Genomic DNA, 17287 nt, shown 5'->3' with positions numbered 1-17287 from the left:
CAAATAAATTGCAAAAGTAATTACCTGTAGGCAAAAGTATCTCGACATTGTGTACCCTGGAATTTAAATAGCTCACCTTCTTTCTCTCAGCGTGCCATACAAGGATTTATCCTGAGTGTCAAATGAAATAGAAACATTTCCAGACCATAAGTGGCCTTGGCCACGGCGGGGCTGTGTGATCGCACTAACTCGACTCAGTGCACTGTACATAAAAAGATGCAACACATTCTGCTGTGAGACCTCTAAAGAGAGTCCATGGCTCGGGCTCAACTGAACAGTCTTACTTCTTTAAATAGGGACTTTCTTTTCTCAGACTGCATACTTTCCATTTTCATCTAACTCTCGGCAAGAAAGCAAACATGCAATTGATTTATTGACCAATTATTTCTGACTTAAATGCAGAAACCACTAGGTTTATAGTTGGAAGACAGTGCTGTTTTTTCAGTACATCCTTTTTACCCAAATGCAGTATTTTGACAGGCATGCGTTTGTCCCTCCACACCCCTTTCCCTACAACACTTCTTCTCAAACACATCATTTACAGCCCTGCAGTGCTTCCCTCTCACCTGCGGCGTCAGTGTATCTGCTGCAGTGTAAGCAACTTGGGCAGAAAAGTAGGGTGGGAAAGACTCATTAAGAAAGCTGCTTCAGTGCGAAGGCAGAAACAGATAAAAGCTTAGTGAGGGGAAGGATCTGCCTGCACATCAAGTCTCAGCTGATGTCATTCACACTCTTTGATTTTTTTTTCTTCTACTGTCTTTCTTACCATACCAAATTGAAAAGTGAATGGAAATTGGTTTGGTTTTGTATTTGTATTTTTGTATATTTGTGTTTATTTGTTTTTACTATGACTGCAGCATGGGTTAAGTGCCCTAGACAAATTTCCCATGATGTGGGACAATAAATTTAATCTTGAATCTTAAATCTTGAATCAGTTTCTTACTCTAGAATACTACTGGTACTTGGACCATGTAAATATAAATGTCTCTGATCTACTAATGAGACCTCTGAGGCTTGATGCTGCTTTTATAAATATTTTAGTAAGCAGATGTTTTTGTATAAATTTCCATACACAGATCCATGCTTTCTGACCACTTGTTGTGACTCATAAACTGTTTCTAATTGTGCACACAGCATCTGTTTACACGCTTGAGTGAACTTAGATGAAAAAAAATTAAAAGGTAAAAACAATACACTTAAATATACAAGGCCAGAGAAAGTTTTTTTTAATTTACAGTTCTTTGCGAAACTGGTGTTCAGTGAGAAGCACCAGAATAAGTCAGACGTTTCTTACGTAATGAATATGGCAACAATATAGCAGGTAAAGTAGTGATTTGTTTAAAAAAAAAAATGGACTAAAACAATAGCAAGTTATCCGTAGAACTTTTGATTTATATTATTTTTGCTGCAATTTGTGTAGGACTCTTTGTCGCACATGTTATTAATGAACAGTATTTGTTGGCCAGAGAATAAAATGCCAAGTGGTAAATGTAACACAAGGGGCAGGAAACAATAACATTGAAGCGCTCATATTATGCTTTTTGCAACTGCAACTGACTAGCTAGCAGTACTTACTGTGCATGTGCGACTCCCAACAAAGATGGTACAGAAGTGAGATGCCTCACTCTGTAGCTAAAACAGAGAGCTCAACACACAGGGTGAAAAGAGGAGCTGCAGCAATGTGTAGTACAACAAATATATGGTGTTTTCTGAAAATTAAACCACATAAATACAATTATGAACCTGAAAATGAGTATAATATGAGCACTTTAAGTGTTATGATCAATTTAATTTATACACTTTCTGCTAAACCTATATGTTCTTCACTCTTTTTTCTTCTTTTAGCTTCTGGACATAAACTGGACTGGCCTCACCAATATACTTGACATTCCTGGGCTCAGGTAAGTCCGCTCAAACTTACTTTTCTTGCATGTCAAGACATGTCTTTGTTGGTGTCTGTGAAAGGTAATGAAATGAACGTTGACATTTGAGAAGAGTTTTCAAACAAGTAGGAGTTTTTTAGTGTTAGGTTTCAGGAAACTGGACACATCCCTACATTCTTTCACGCCATTGAGTCAATCATATACTCTAATACTGTACAGTATAGCTGTGCAACCGTTTTTTATTTGTTTTGAACCCATTTTACCTTTCGAAAATGTACTTATTTAGCCTTTTAAGAAGATTATCAAGTTTCAAAAAAACATAATTTATTATACACCTGATACTTAATCTGAAAATACATACTGTAGGCCGTACTTTCACCGGACCTTATGGGTGTATTTTCACTTTGTACATTCTTGTCCAGTATCTGAGAAGGAAATTCCACCAAATGTGCTGAAAGTATTTTCTGCTTAACATTTTTGTTTTGGAGTTTTCTGAATGCCAGGGTTGTCCTTGTTCTTGTTCCTGTTGTGATTAAGAGCTTGATCAGACTCAGCTGATATACCTAAATTTGTCTTTTTTCAAGAAAACACTTAGCTCAAGTATGATGTATTTCTTTTAATTTGTGTGACATGCAGTACGTTCACATGCACACATTACTGTGAATGACCAGGTTAAGATAATAGTTAAACAATCTAACTGGGATAAAACTGGTCAGATCAGAACATGTGCTCCTTGTAGCCTGTTTTCCTCATTCCTGCATAGTTTATTTTGCATTTATTACTGTACTGAGTGTCTATTCTCCTTGGGTAGTTGTGTAAGCGCAGAGTAATTGAGAGTTGATTAAGCGATACTAATAGCCCAACACAATAACTCGCTGCTGTCTTGAGTGGTTCATACATTATTTACACCCTAAATAAAGTGACACATGCATGAATGCTGCATGTGATTTTTTTGGATTACAGCTGCTTGTCATATACCCTGCTGATGTGGACAGACATGTTGACACAGGCAGAGGTCAGTGGCCGGTCTCTGTCAACTCCTCTGTCAAGTCCTCCGCGGGGGTGAAATTGATCCATGTAACTTGTGCAATGCAATGTATGTGTGTTTGTGTGTGTGTATGGGCACATGTGCCTGTGTGTATGGGTGTTTTGGTCGTGGAGGAAAGGGGGGCGCATGCAGAAAAAGAGGGGTTAGCTGCTGTAGGAGAGACCCAGATGGTGAAATCGTAGCTGCAGCGACGGAGTTTCTTGAATGCAGCGACAAACAGACAGACAGACAGACAGACAGCATCAGCTGCCTACATGAAGGCTCTCCTAGTGGGTCTCTCTTAAACTGTGTCATTATCATTATGCAACAAATGTCTTACTTGTGTTCATGTTGTGATGTGTCATCGCTGTTGAGCTGGCTTCAGACTCAGAATCAAAACAAGACTAGGAGTCTACAGCCATGCTACCGGCTCTGTTAGGCTGATCTCAGGCACAGCAGCGCTTGGAGAGAAATGCTAATGCTGGCATGCCAACAGGCTGACAATAACAATTCTAACATGCTGACGTACAGCAGGTGCAGTTGAATGTTTAGCATGTTCACATCTTAGGTTAGCGTGTTAGTGTGTTAAATTAGCACTAAACTCAAAGTGCAGCTGAGGCTGATGGGAATGTCATTAGTTGTGCAGTTATTTGGTCATTCATTTTGTATTGCCAGACCTATCTCCACAGCGCTGCAGAGTAAAGTCTGATCCCTCCACACATAATTCCTGGATAGGAGAAAAAAATGCTCTGCCTTTGCAATCCTCATCTTGAGCGGCGCTAAGCTCCAGTTGCAAAGACGGTGGCAAAATGGTCTCGGGAAGGAACATTTGCACTCGGCAAAAGAAAACACCACATTCAATATTAAATAAAGTAAACTATTCACACAATACAGTAAAGTGAGCTATATACATTTGCTGAATACATGGTTAAATGTAATTTGCTCTTACCAGTGTATCCTGTGTGTATTATTATTATTATTATTATGGAAAGTGGTAAGAAGAAGGGAGGGGGGGTTGCACTGTATGTGAGAGAGAAGTGGTGCAATCCCGCTCATGTGCATGTGAAGTTGGGGTTATGTCCGTACTGTCTACCGAGGGAGTTTACGTCCGCCATTGTGATCACTGTTTACATCTTACCATCTGCTGATGCGCAAGGACTATGAGGAAGTGGACTTAGGAGGCTGAGGAGGCACTGCAGGACTGCTTAGAGTCTACAGACTGGGATGTGCTCTGTGAGTCACATGGGGAGGACATCAATAACATGACAGACTGCATCACAGAGAATTCTGAGAAAACATCACCTTGCCCTCCCATACTGTACGCTGATTTCCCAATAACAAGCTGTGAATCACCAGTGACCTTAAGGTTCTTCTAAATGAGAAAAAGAAAGCTTTCAGGTCAGTGGACAGAGAGAAACTAAGGAAAGTGCAGCACGAACTGCAGGAGAAATTGAGGGAGTGTTAGGACTCATATAGGAGGAAGCTGGAGGCCAAACGGCAGCAAAACAATGTGAAGGAGGTGTGGACGGGGATGAAAGAGATACCCGGGTGTGGGGATAGAAACAGACAGACACCAGGCAACCAAAATTTTTATGATTCATCATGAATGTTTGTACCAAATGTCATGGCAATCTATCCAATAGTTGTTAAAGGTCCTATGACATGCTGCTTTTTTGGATGCTTTTATATAGACCTTAGTGGTCCCCTAATACTGTATCTGAAGTCTCTTTACCGAAATTCAGCCTTGGTGCAGAATTACAGCCACTAGAGCCAGTCCCAAAATGAGCTTTCCTTAGGACATGCCATTTCTGTGTCTGTAGCTTTAAATGCTAATGAGGAGGAGAGAAGCGGGGAAAGGTGGAGGGCGGGGGTGTGGCCTTGACCAACTGCCATGCTTCGCTCGTTTGCAAGCCATGATGTCTCTCTCTTTCTCATGGGTAGGCCAAATTCTCTGGGCGGGCAAAGCAGAGAAAGGGGGAGTTAACCTTTCCCCTTTGACATAAAGGGAAGATTCCGGATTGGCCCATCTGAGCTTTCATTTGCTCAAAGGCAGAGCAGGATAGCCAGGGCTTGGTTTACACTTATCGCCATTTCTAGCCACTGGGGGACCATAGGCAGGCTGGGGTAACTCATATTTATGTTAAAAAACCTCATAAAGTGAAATTTTCATGCCATGGGACCTTTAAGATTTTTTACTCTAAACCACAAATGTAAACTCATAGCCTGGGAAAATCCTGACGAACTTCTGGCAAAACTTGAGATTTGCTCTGCAAGTCAGTCTGGCCGAGAGCCCATTCAAGCCCATTTCCAATTTTTCCAAATCGAGGCACCAATCACAACCGTTGAGGTGGGCTTTACATGATGACGATAGCGCAGCGACGGCAAGCAGCTTTTTGTTTACATTCAATGTGACGGCCACCGAATCGCAGCAACCCGTTGATGCCGCTGTCGCTGCTAAGTCTGATTGGTTGAAGGACTATCCTTCAACTGCACCCAGAGGCGTTTGAGCAGCGTCTGTTGGTGACGCCCCTTTGGAAATGAGCTGTGAATGAAGCTTGCCCAGACCCACTCTCAGTTACAACTGAGAAGGGTCTGGTGTCAACTGGGCTAGTAAACTCATGGTGTTGTCAGAAGAAAAGTCAGGGGGATCACAAAGTCATTAAAATTCATCCTTAAGGAACCCTGGACTGTAGAAATGTTTATGCCAAGCCATCCAATAGTTGCTGAGATATTTCAGTCTGAACCAAAGTGGATCTACATTGCCATCTCTAGAGTCATAACGCTACCAAGGCTAAAAACATTACTATCTGTTAAAGGATAAAATAAATGTGTCTTTGACGTGGCTCACAGGAGAGTAAAACACGCAGTACCATACTCTACATATTGTATATTATAAAGTTTGAGTGTGCATGTCTGCAGTCAGCACTCTTGTCCTAAAATGAATGAATAAAACTGTCCCACTTTTGTTACTTTGCGTGCACACACACAAGCAGGTGCGTGGGGTGTTCCAATGTATACACCAGGGGAGCAACAAAAATGCAGCAATAAGCGCTGATGCAGCAGGAATCCCTTTACACCCTCTCAGCTCTCAGCTGGAGAAAAGCTCCGTCTCTGATCAGTCCCCCAGCAGAGAATCATAATGTTTCTAATCGGCTCACAGAGAAGAGCTGTAGCCTGCTGTTACATTGGAAGATAAGCTGATTGATCAAATAAATGTTTCTCCCGACTCCAGACACAAACACAGCCGGCTAAATTGAGTTAATTTCGTTGTGGTAATTTCATGGTGTCTGTGTTCCTTCAGTGCTGTTTTAGAGCAGGAAAGTAAGTTTCTGAAGGATTTTCAACTGGTTCACGGTCCTGAAGGAGCCTCAGAAATTGTCACTTGTCTATAGAAATTACTCTCACCTGTCTAAGTTTAGGGCTTACCCATTACATTAGTTGCCTTTATGACAGAAATAAAATATAATGATGTAATTTACTGCAGGCATTTCAAAACATAAATTGTAAATTACCTTGTATTGGATTCATAATCTTGACCAAATTCAATTGAATGAAACTCGAGCAAACTCAGAACTACTCATGCTCTAAGATGTCAAATAGCTGCTGGCTAATTATACATTGCTGACATCTGGGTGGTTTGACACTTAGAAACTAGTTGTCATTATGAGTTGATAGAAAAGGTTTGGAGTATGAAGGACCTTAGCCAACTGTGTAACAGATTTTTCATGCTGATTATTAATCGTTAAAAAAAAAATCCATTTAGATACTTTACTTCATACTTTTCACTTATACTTTTTACTGAGTAGGGCCGACCAGGATCATTGTTATTAGTTTAAAGAAATACAAACACGCTAGATAATTTCCCAGAATAGATAAGTGGTGTAGCTAGACCACACTTTAGTGGAGAATGGTCCTGGGCTAAATTCAACAAGACACATAGGATAGGAATTTTCGAAATTTATACCACACCAATTACATACAGGCTGTCATCTAACGACTGTAAGTTGCTACACTTTTGGACAACTAGAAAGCACATGGGATAGGTGTATCAGGTCCTGTGTACTAGTAAATGTTTGATTTATTAGGCTAGATGTCTGACCATGTTGTTGTGTCTCCCATGTCGGCAGTTAAACGTTTCCCACTGCCCATTTTGTAGATTTAGCCGGTGTGTTTTCAGAGTCCTGGTATCACTCCAGAGACAATTTCACGACCACTTCCAGTTTACGAACACCTTTGATTTGGATATTCACATTGTTATATATGGAAAGCTGTGCCGTAATCACAACTGTTTTTCTTCGAGTGACAGACAAATGAAGATGAATTTTCACTCAAATTCCATTTTTCCCAGCCGTGATTGCAATTTTCCAGCTGTGCCACGGCACCTAAATAAATAAAGGGAAGCTTGGCGGTAATGCCATTCGCTGGCCTCGTTGTCATTGTTGTTGTTGTCATTAAGTGTTGAATCATTAGTGGAACAGATAGACATTCACAGGGTTTGGGCTAGCAGCACCAACATGCTTGAACTGACTCCAATTTTCCTATCTTCTCACATGTAAATCAGAAATATACTGTACTAAGCTGAGATTAAAGGAGAACATTTATAACCCAAGGGCACCCTTACTGTCATGGTATTAAATAATTCATTGCTTCATTCTGTTTATCTTCCCTTCCTCCCTTCTCTCAACCCTCTCTACTGTCCTTACAGTGGCTTCTCTGACAATCTGATTCAAGACATTATCAACAGCTATCTGGTTTTACCCAATCGTATCACCATCCCCCTGATCGGGGATGTGGAACTGGCCAGGCTACGCTTTCCCATGCCAAAGGTACTAATGCAGTTTGAAAATGCAATTAAACAGGTGGTTCAATATGCCTCTTTATGAGGGAATTCATGGTTAGTAGCTGAAAGTCTTTGATAGTCCAATCTAAAGGGGCCTGTGTGATGTGTTTTATTATTCTTTCTGTAATAAAATAAAGCAGTTATCAAGGTTTTGTATGTAACTCACAGCAATAAAACAGAATGAAAAAGAACCAAAGCATGTCAAGGCTTTGTTGCTAATACCTGTCTCCTTGGTAACAAGATAATAACTTGCATCATCCTTTTTTCATGAGATATTTTGTGATGTTTAACATATTTTATGTACAACACCTGGTACCATACAGTTGTCTTTTTCATTTCTGGTCTCTAGTTCTTACGGTCATTAACTGTAATGTATATCATGAAATGAAATGTAAATAATAAATAACCCCATTAGAAATATTGTGTTTCTACCTAACCCTAGTAATAATCCCCAGTTTTCTCTCACATTGCCTCATGGTACCCAGCAGGTAATATCACATCCTATCAAGTCAGACTCCATTGTGGCCTCGAAGTGTCAGAAGATGCTATTTCAGAGTTGCTCCCCTTAACGCTGTGTTCTGCATGTCTCCACAGGGAGTCCTGAGGATTCACTTCTTGGAGGCTCAGGATCTGGAAGGGAAGGATACCTTTCTGGGAGGGCTGATCAAGGGCAAGTCCGACCCGTACGGTGTCCTGCAGATTGGCAACCAGCTGTTTCAGAGCAAGACTGTGAAGGAGAGCCTCCATCCCAAATGGAACGAAGTTTATGAGGTGACAGGTTTGGGATGTCTCTTGAGTAGGGAGCGCATTCTGCACATGATTATAATAGTGTAGTTTGAGTAATCCGATCATTTGTTTACAATAAGATAAGATAAGATAAGATATACTTTATTGTCCCCGAAGGGAAATTTGTTTTGGACTCTGTCCATTCTGCAGCATCACAAGGACAACACACAATACAAAAAAAAAAAAGAAAATACAGAAAAGACAGCAAATACAAATATCTCTCAACACATACTCTCTTGCAATACAAACATGCCTCCATATACATAATAAGCATATTAACTACTCCTTTCATTGGCACTTCCCATTAAACAACCCATCGGCTGTATTCTCCGCAATCAGTGGGACACAGCCCTTGCACAGTAAAATATTACAATAATACAATATTGCACAGCTGACATATTGCCTCACCCCAAAGAGCCTACAACTAACATATTGCACAACCTGCTAAACACACCCAACAACCCCAATAGCCTATGTATTGCACAATGACATAAAGGACACCCCAATAGCCCAAATATTGCACAAATGACACATTTCCACATAGCCCATATGGTACACTACTTATCGCACGACAACATAGGACACAACCCAACCAATGACAACAAGTGTATTCTCCCAACCTGCATTACATTAATGGAGGTTATCAGTCTATTGACTGGACATGTCTGCTTGAACAAGCATCAATCTGTTGTTGTCTTCATCAGGCTTTGGTGTACGAGCACTCAGGTCAACACCTTGAGATTGAGCTGTTTGACGAGGATCCTGACAAAGATGATTTCCTGGGAAGGTGAGTTTCTCTCATTTCCTGCCCTGCTCTGATCTTATCCCACATAAGAATCAAGTTCTCAATGTGGCGAATATGTAACAGCAAGCTTTATTGTTATCGGCCAGCTATATATAGGAAAGCTAAGGATCTGGTATAGCATTACATTTTAGATTTCTTTCTATTTAAAAGGGACAACGCACATTAATCAACATGAGCACCGGGTCCAACATGTAAATGTGCCAGATTTAGCCATGCAGGCTAATTTTCATCTACAGTCCCTAGCAGGTTGATGGCTTACATATTGTGTCTTAAACACCATGTTGAAACCTGAGCGGAAGATGCATTGAAAGTATCTGTGCTAGTAGACATCAGTTAAAGTAAAGAAGAGGTGTCTTTTCACAGTTCCAAGCCCAAGGGTAAAGTCAAATCGATTTTACCCCAAGACTGTAACACTACACCCAGCGCTGACAACACAAAGCAGCCAATCGATAGCTGGACCCCCTCTGTTCAGTGTTCAGATTAATTGGTGTGATTTCTCTGTTTACTGTTTGCCGTCCCAATCTGAGTAATTATTTGTCATTATTCACAGCCTGATGATTGATATGACTGAGCTGCACAAAGAACAGAAGGTTGATGAGGTAAAGCATTTTTATGGCAACATTATATTACTCATTTAATTAGAATTTGTTTAGAGTTTAAAGGTTATACGTCTTAAAGAAATAGTTCGATATTTCTCAGGTTTTGAAGATAATTCTTTAGCCCTCCATTGTTACAAAAATCAATAGTTTTGGTCCCTGTAGTGACTTAACTCAATGATTTAACTTTGATGTTTTTTACACAGTGGTTTGACCTGGAAGAAGCTCCTACTGGGAAACTCCACTTAAAACTGGAGTGGCTGTCTCTGCTCTCCACTCCTGAGAAGTTGGACCAGGTACAACAAAAAAGCGAACTTTCTTGTTTTAACAAAGCTAAAATATAGTTTGTCATTGTTTTCTCTGGTGACTGACTTCTCTGTCTTTCCTGTCCAATCAGGTGCTGCGAAGTGTGCGTGCAGAAAGGAGCCTGGCCAATGATGGACTATCGTCAGCACTGCTTGTGGTCCATCTGGACTCAGCAAAGAATTTGCCTGTAAGATAATGCAATGTTCACTTTGTTTTGAATGTAGCAGTGCTATTGTTCTGATGCTATAGCTTGTGGTAAAATATAGCATTAGGCAGCCTTCTTGCTCTCCACCCAAAATACACACACACACACACACACACACACACACATATACAACATTAGCAACACTGAACCAGTTCAGTAAGAAATATCAGTGTTGCATACTTGTTTAACTAAGGATTATTGCTTAGTGTGCAGCCATGCTGCACATTCCTGTTTTGTGAAACTTGATTGACTTCATCAGTTTGCTTTCCATGTTCTTTACTGTAAAATTTGGTTTATAGTGCACTCTGACCCCCAGGTGAACCTAACAACGAGGGCAGGTGTTTTTAATATTTTCCTCAATATCTTAGCTATTACAAACTCTTATTATGGATGTAGCCTCCAGACAGTTTATCAAGTTTTATGATCAAGTCACTAAACCTCAGGAATTCTGTCTCATGTCAGTATTTTTGTAGCTGCTGTCAGATGAGAACCTTAAACCTCCAAAACCTCTACTTTTCAGGACTTTACAGTGTATCTAATAGGATTTGAAAGCTATCATTGCACCAAATGTGGTAAAACCTACCTGTAACCTTATGAGCCATCTCACTCCTCATAACTCCACCTTTTTCTCTTTACTCTCTTTCCTCTTCACCCAAGAGTGTCTTCACAGGCAGCTTAGGCTGTGGCAACTTAAGTGAGAGGAGAGCATCTGGTCTAGTCTTTTGTGAGAGCAATACTTCAGAGTATAGAACAATATTTGTGAGTCCCCCAGTACTTTTGCATCCTGATAGTGTAAGCATTAGTGGTGTGCGATGACGTGGGTTGAACAGTAACAGGAGTCTTTGAAAACTTGCATCTCAAAGCATGTGTTAGCTGCATGGTTTTATTATGTCTGATGAAAAGTACCCCGAGTGCCCAATAACCATTAACATTAAGGACTCAGCTATGCCTTTGTGTTCGTTAGATGCATATTCTGCTAAATCCGATGCTTAGTTCAAGGCTAAAAAAATATCTGCCACACAAAGAGCTCATAATGATCTGTATGCATTAGTCAGCCAATGTATGTGTTGCTGCACAGATACAGAAAGCCTGTAGCTTGTTAAAAAAGTGTCTCAAAGTAGCTCCTCCAAATCTTCCCTGAAGTAAACACCCTCATATCATTATTCTGACCTGAGTTTTCATTGTTAGCTCCCTGCAGTTTCAACAATATCAGCCATCCTGCTGCCTTTTATTTATCCCCCATATCATTCTAATTCAACACATATTTCAACATGTTATGTTTTTTTTCCCTCATGCCTCTAAACCATACACAACCACTCCCGATGTACTAACTGTGGGTGTGATTTTCTCCCCCAAATCTCCTCATGGCTTAAAGAGCAACCTGTCAGATTTCACCTATGACGGGTTGAAGCAAGTCTTTAAGGCTCTGAAGGTAATGTGGGAAAAATGGTTTGCATGCACAGATCCCACCCTGTGTCTCATCTGTGTTTCCCCAAGTGCACCATCCAACCTCATTGGATTGTGATGATTATCAAACAAGCAGAGTGAATTTTCCTTTTCAAACAAATGTGTATGAAGATGGATGATTGCATCGTAAGTGTTGTGCCTTTGTTGTGATGTACACTCTTTTCTCCTTATTTGTAATGATACATGATTTTCCACCTTTACTAACTCATGTGATCTTGCTTGCACAAGTCTAAAATTGCACTTGAATATTTCAACCTGTTCTCATTATGTCTTCAATCTTTATTGTTGATTGAGAAGGTGTCATTCTCCTGTCTATCCAACATGTGGGCATTTTTCTTGTATTGGAAGTGAATTGGGTCACATGTTTTCAACAGCAAACCAGCAGAGCAACCCAGCCTGTGGTAGCTGATTATATCTACATGTTGGAACTTTGGTATGGAGCAGGAAGTCATGCTTGTCAGGCCAGCATTTCTGCATTTCGTAGAAACTTCATACCTTCCCGTTACCGCAGTATTTCGATTGCCACGCATGCAGTGGCACTCTCTCAGTGCAACATCAGTGTATGGTGAAACTCACTGCAGCATTTTGTGTCTGTTTCATGCAGCATTATAGGGCAACTGGAGCATAAATCTGTCAGGTTTTCTTCCAATAGTTCACTCTTTAATATCCTGACTGCAGTGCTGCTGCTACCTGTTAGAGAGGTGACAGACGGCATCTCTTTGTGGTTAAGCTTTCTTTATTTTCCTCATTGTGTCTATAATCGGACGTGGTTGTGTTTTAAATGCTAATTGTCCCAGCCAAATCCTTCGTACAGGTCTTTAAGCATCACTTGGCATCAGAATAGAGATTTAAGTGAACATTTTTTGGATGTAGACATGTCTCCAATTTTGAGAGTGCACACACAATGAGGTGCACACCAGTGTGAGCTTTGGTATAAGGCAATCAAAATTAATCAGATTGCCCAACTCTTCTCGACATATCGTGCTGTATACCTCAAACGTTTTCATTTAGCTTGCCTTCACCAACCTGATGAAGACAAGATATACAAAAATGTGATTTAATTGTTAACAACCAAGTCACCACAATGGAAATATATGGAAATAATCGTAAAATATGAGTTCATAGATTTGTCTTAGAGGGCTTTTAAATGTGCTCTAAGCGATGTCACACGTTTTTTAGGCTACAACATTTTTTGTCACATACAGCAAACATCTCCTCGCTATCTGCGAGCTGCCTGTCCCCTGAACACACTGTAAAAAAACGTGTCTCTGTAGACAGCCCAGGCTCCACAAACGGCAACAAAAATAAACTTTGCCAACCTGCACCACCAAACATAAACAATCTTCCAGCGTTCCAGCCAATAACCGACAAGAAGGATTTGGGGGTGGGTGTTGGGGGGGTTAGTGCTTGGAAGCACGGAAGGGAGGGAGAGGGGACGGGATGAGGAGGAGGAAGGGGTGAGCTAGCCTCGTTTTGTTTGAAAATACTTCGAACGTCAACAAGAAGTGCCGTCACCCAACATCGCTTAGAGCACCTTTAAGTATGAACAATATACAACACCCTCGTTTCGGATAAGGATAAATTCCACTAAGACGGACATGTGTGCAATAGGTGTTGTTTATACACATTAGACAGAAGTAGCAGGTGTAGCATTGCAATATAGAGAAACATGATCAAATGTTTTGGCAAAACCCAAGGCATATTTAAGTTATTTGTGCTAAGTGCTTTCTCAGTTCAAGTTGTGACATATTGAAGTGTCTGATTGTGTTAGTAAGCCTGAATGTACGATGTGGAGCTTAATTCTAATGCTGGTGAGAAAGATTTGTCAAATCTAATCACCATCCTCAAGAGAAAGGATGAGTTAACGAGTAAGTTAAGAATTCCCCCCTGGCTGGTAGATCGTTAGGGCATTGTTATTCTGTAAGGGGTACTGAATAATACTTTAGCTGTCAAAACCCAGCATGCTAAAATTAGAAAGCAGAGGAGACAAAGCCTGGCAGTCTCCTTGGTAGCCTCTCTGCCTGCAGCCCTGCTTGTCAAACTGTGTGGTCATGTTCCTTCCCCTTTGAACTACTGGTTCTTTTACCATTGTGTACTCCATACAGAGTCTCAAGGAGCTAATGTTTGAGTTTGGGTGTTATGATGTCGTGGGATACTGACGTTTATGCATTGTGTGTCACAGTGAGGAGAATCAGCTAACACCCCTCTCTCTGATTCCCGAATAGTGTGCAAAGAAGAGTAGCAGCGAACCCAGTTCGTATGTCCAGTTTACTGTTGGACACAAAACACTTGAGAGCAAGGTGAGTCATATAGGTATCCATTATTACTATTATATGTCAGATTGTGTCCCTTCCTTTCATTATGAGAAGAAATGTTAAGTAGGCAATAGCATCTGGACAACCGAAGATTGAACGCAGCAGTTATATTTAGCAGAATATTTCTAACATTCTTACACACAAAGACCTATTGAAGTCCAACAGCCAACACATCTCATTCTTTAACAGTCTCTCGCTGGAGCTTTCTGTTACAAAATGTTTCCCTCTCACTGTGGTATTAAAAGAGAGATGAACTGAAAGTTATTGTACAATAAAATAAAAGAAAGGTATTACTGTATAACCTCCAACGTACCATTAACTGTAAAGCTAAAGAGCTTCTACACCGACAATATTGTGTTTACCAGCTATTTCTTGTGGGCAAGTTCTATATAGAGTTCAAAAAAGGGAAATTATTCAAGAGAAAGAACAACATAAGTGGACCAAGACCACTTTTGATGCAGACGCTTTACTGCAAGTATGTACTGTAATGGATTTAGGGAGGTTTGTTTCTCCTTTTGTAACAGAGTTATAAGAAAGGCCCTTTAATTATTTGAGGGTGTTTACAGCCACATCAAATAAATCATGTATACATTTTGCTCTTTTCTTTTGGGTAACAGAAAATAATCTGGAAAGTTAACATGAACTTTGATAAAGTCATCATATTTTAATATATTTTTCATATATTTTTCCCTGAAAACAAAAACATATTTATAATGTTACGATCCTATAGGTTTATGATGGGTCCATTAGTTTTAACTATTTCAATGGTTCTCAGAAATCATGTCTTGTCCGTCAGTTCAAGATGACGAACAGCTCAAAATGCTAAAATACCCATGAGTCTTGGACCTGTTGTTGCAGATGGAAACAAAACAGGGTGCCATAATTACTGAGTTAATCAAAAAATTGACCCAGAATCCCAAAGTTCTGTGATTAGATGTGTTGCTGAAATGCACCTTTGGAGTCATAGTTAACTTTTTTATTAAAGAACCAGATATTTTCTAATGAAGTTGTTAATCATTTGCACTAATGATTCAACCTGGAGAATTTCATACACATCCAAGTGGTTCTCCAACTGTAACGTTACCTTTGGAGAAAAATAAATGTTATTTTACGTACAGACCAGATTCGCCCAAGATAGCTCCTCTCACTTCACAACTGTGTACATTAGAGTGAGTGATGTCAATCAAGCACAGTCTGTACACGCCCACACTGTGTTTAGGAGAGGTTTAATCAGGATGACTGACTTGGCCAGTCAGAATCATTCAGCTTGGCTATACAAACTCTTTTGGTCACCTTGCCTACAGTATACTATGTTTATGATTGTTGCCCTGCTTTATTGTCCTAAAATTAGAGGACTGTAATGTAAGAACAGGGCTATGAAAAAAACACTTTAACCTCATAGTCATTGTTCCATTTAAAATCCAATTTGCTTACATCGCCAACACTATGAAAAGCCTATAACTGTCCTAATTATTTATTCATGAGAACAAATCTTGTGGGGAAACTGGCTAATTGATAGTAGATTGAAAATCAAAACAGCTAATTAGAGGTTTTTGAACAACATTAGTCTATTAAGTAGAACTGTAGTAGTGAAATGACACATGTATTAAAATAAATTCAGATACTTGTGTAAGGTGTGCAAAAATAAAAGATGCAAACAATTAAGGGAAAATAAGTATAACCTGAAAATATACAAAACAAATAACCAAAACATGCAATCAAATAAATGGTATTCAGTTGATATAACAATGCTGACAGTATTAGTATGTTATTAGTGATATTATCATTCTACTTTAAAATAAAACACGTTCTATGGACTGAAGGTACTATAGAGAGATGTCTCCAGATGAATTGTGTTCTTACATAGCTGCTCTCAGGTGTATTTGTATTACCAACTAACAAACCTCTACCTCTCTTCCACAAAGATCCGGTACAAGAACAAGGAGCCACTGTGGGAAGAATGTTTCTCCTTCTTTGTTCACAATCCCAGGAGGCAGGAGCTTGAGCTGGAGGTAAAGCTGCCTAACCACTCATTTCAGATTGTCACGGATATAACATGTTATATTATTATATATTTTTTGTTATAAGATCATGCACCACATGGTGTAAGTAGTTGTCTTGTGTTAAAGCAGATCTTTCTCAATGCACAGGTAAAAGATGACAAGCACAAATGCACCCTGGGTAATTTGACGGTGCCCTTAAGTGGCCTGTTGGAGGAGAAGGACATGACGCTGACTCAGTGCTTTCCTCTTAAGAACTCCGGGCCCAGCTCCACCATTAAACTGAAGATGGCCCTGAGGGTAAAGCTGGACTGCATCACTTCTCACCATACCGTATGCATTAGTGATGTGAGAGTTCAGTTCCTCAGGCTGAGGATACCACAAGAGAGGTTCATGAGCTGCTGATTAAAACAGAATGGCTGTGATTGAGTGGCACAGGACAGAATTAATGTGTTGAAGTGTCAACAAAATGATGTATTAAACAGCCTTAAAGGTGCTGTAGGTAGGATTGTGAAGATCCAGGATTTAGCCAAAAAATTTGAACATCAACAACTTCTCAGTCCCTCCCCCCTTTCCGCTAACGCCCAAAACATTCTCCTAAGCCCCAACCCCTACAAGGGAGAATTAATGCGTGTGCATGAGCAGTGATTGACACAGAACAGTTAGACAATCCCCCTCGCCCTGATTGGTGCATCTGAACAGGGAGCGGTGGATTTTTGCAAATCGCACTACAGGCTGGAGGTGGTGCCAGAGGAGCCGGATTTTTTTTTAAATTGCCTGCTTCATGTAGTTCTACTGGACTATAGGGTCAGTTTCAGCAAATATGACAGAAAGTTAGTTTTATAATGCTTACCTACTGCACCGTTAACAGCTTTTGGTCTCAGCTCAATTCTAATTTGACCTTTGGCCTATCTATCTATCTATCTGTCTATGTAGGTTTCTTCACAAAGCTTTACCACTCAAAAATCTTTGTAATACTTCCAGCTTTTTATTTTTTGTTTAAACGACAATCTTCTAAAAAGGGTCTTAAATATGCACATGATAGCTACATGTATGG

General features: G+C 40.1%; 1 protein-coding gene across 4 annotated transcripts in view; it reads left to right on the top strand.

Annotated features, from left to right (window-relative positions):
- The window catches only part of esyt2b (extended synaptotagmin-like protein 2b), a 33206-nt gene that overhangs the window by 12050 nt on the left and 3869 nt on the right, over window positions 1-17287 (top strand). The window contains exons 7-18 of one of the 4 annotated variants that reach the window (XM_039790368.1): window positions 1846-1901; window positions 7616-7736; window positions 8345-8521; window positions 9241-9323; window positions 9892-9940; window positions 10144-10233; window positions 10335-10430; window positions 11106-11207; window positions 11824-11880; window positions 14141-14215; window positions 16156-16242; window positions 16381-16530. In XM_039790368.1, coding sequence (XP_039646302.1) covers window positions 1846-1901; window positions 7616-7736; window positions 8345-8521; window positions 9241-9323; window positions 9892-9940; window positions 10144-10233; window positions 10335-10430; window positions 11106-11207; window positions 11824-11880; window positions 14141-14215; window positions 16156-16242; window positions 16381-16530 — 1143 coding nt within the window. The remainder of the gene's footprint in view (window positions 1-1845; window positions 1902-7615; window positions 7737-8344; window positions 8522-9240; window positions 9324-9891; window positions 9941-10143; window positions 10234-10334; window positions 10431-11105; window positions 11208-11823; window positions 11881-14140; window positions 14216-16155; window positions 16243-16380; window positions 16531-17287) is intronic. The other 3 variants (XM_039790370.1, XM_039790369.1, XM_039790371.1) reach the window with 3 other exon arrangements.

Source organism: Perca fluviatilis, chromosome 22, assembly GCF_010015445.1.
Source record: "Perca fluviatilis chromosome 22, GENO_Pfluv_1.0, whole genome shotgun sequence".
Taxonomy (NCBI): domain Eukaryota; kingdom Metazoa; phylum Chordata; class Actinopteri; order Perciformes; family Percidae; genus Perca; species Perca fluviatilis.
This window is presented reverse-complemented; position numbering and strand designations above follow the sequence as displayed.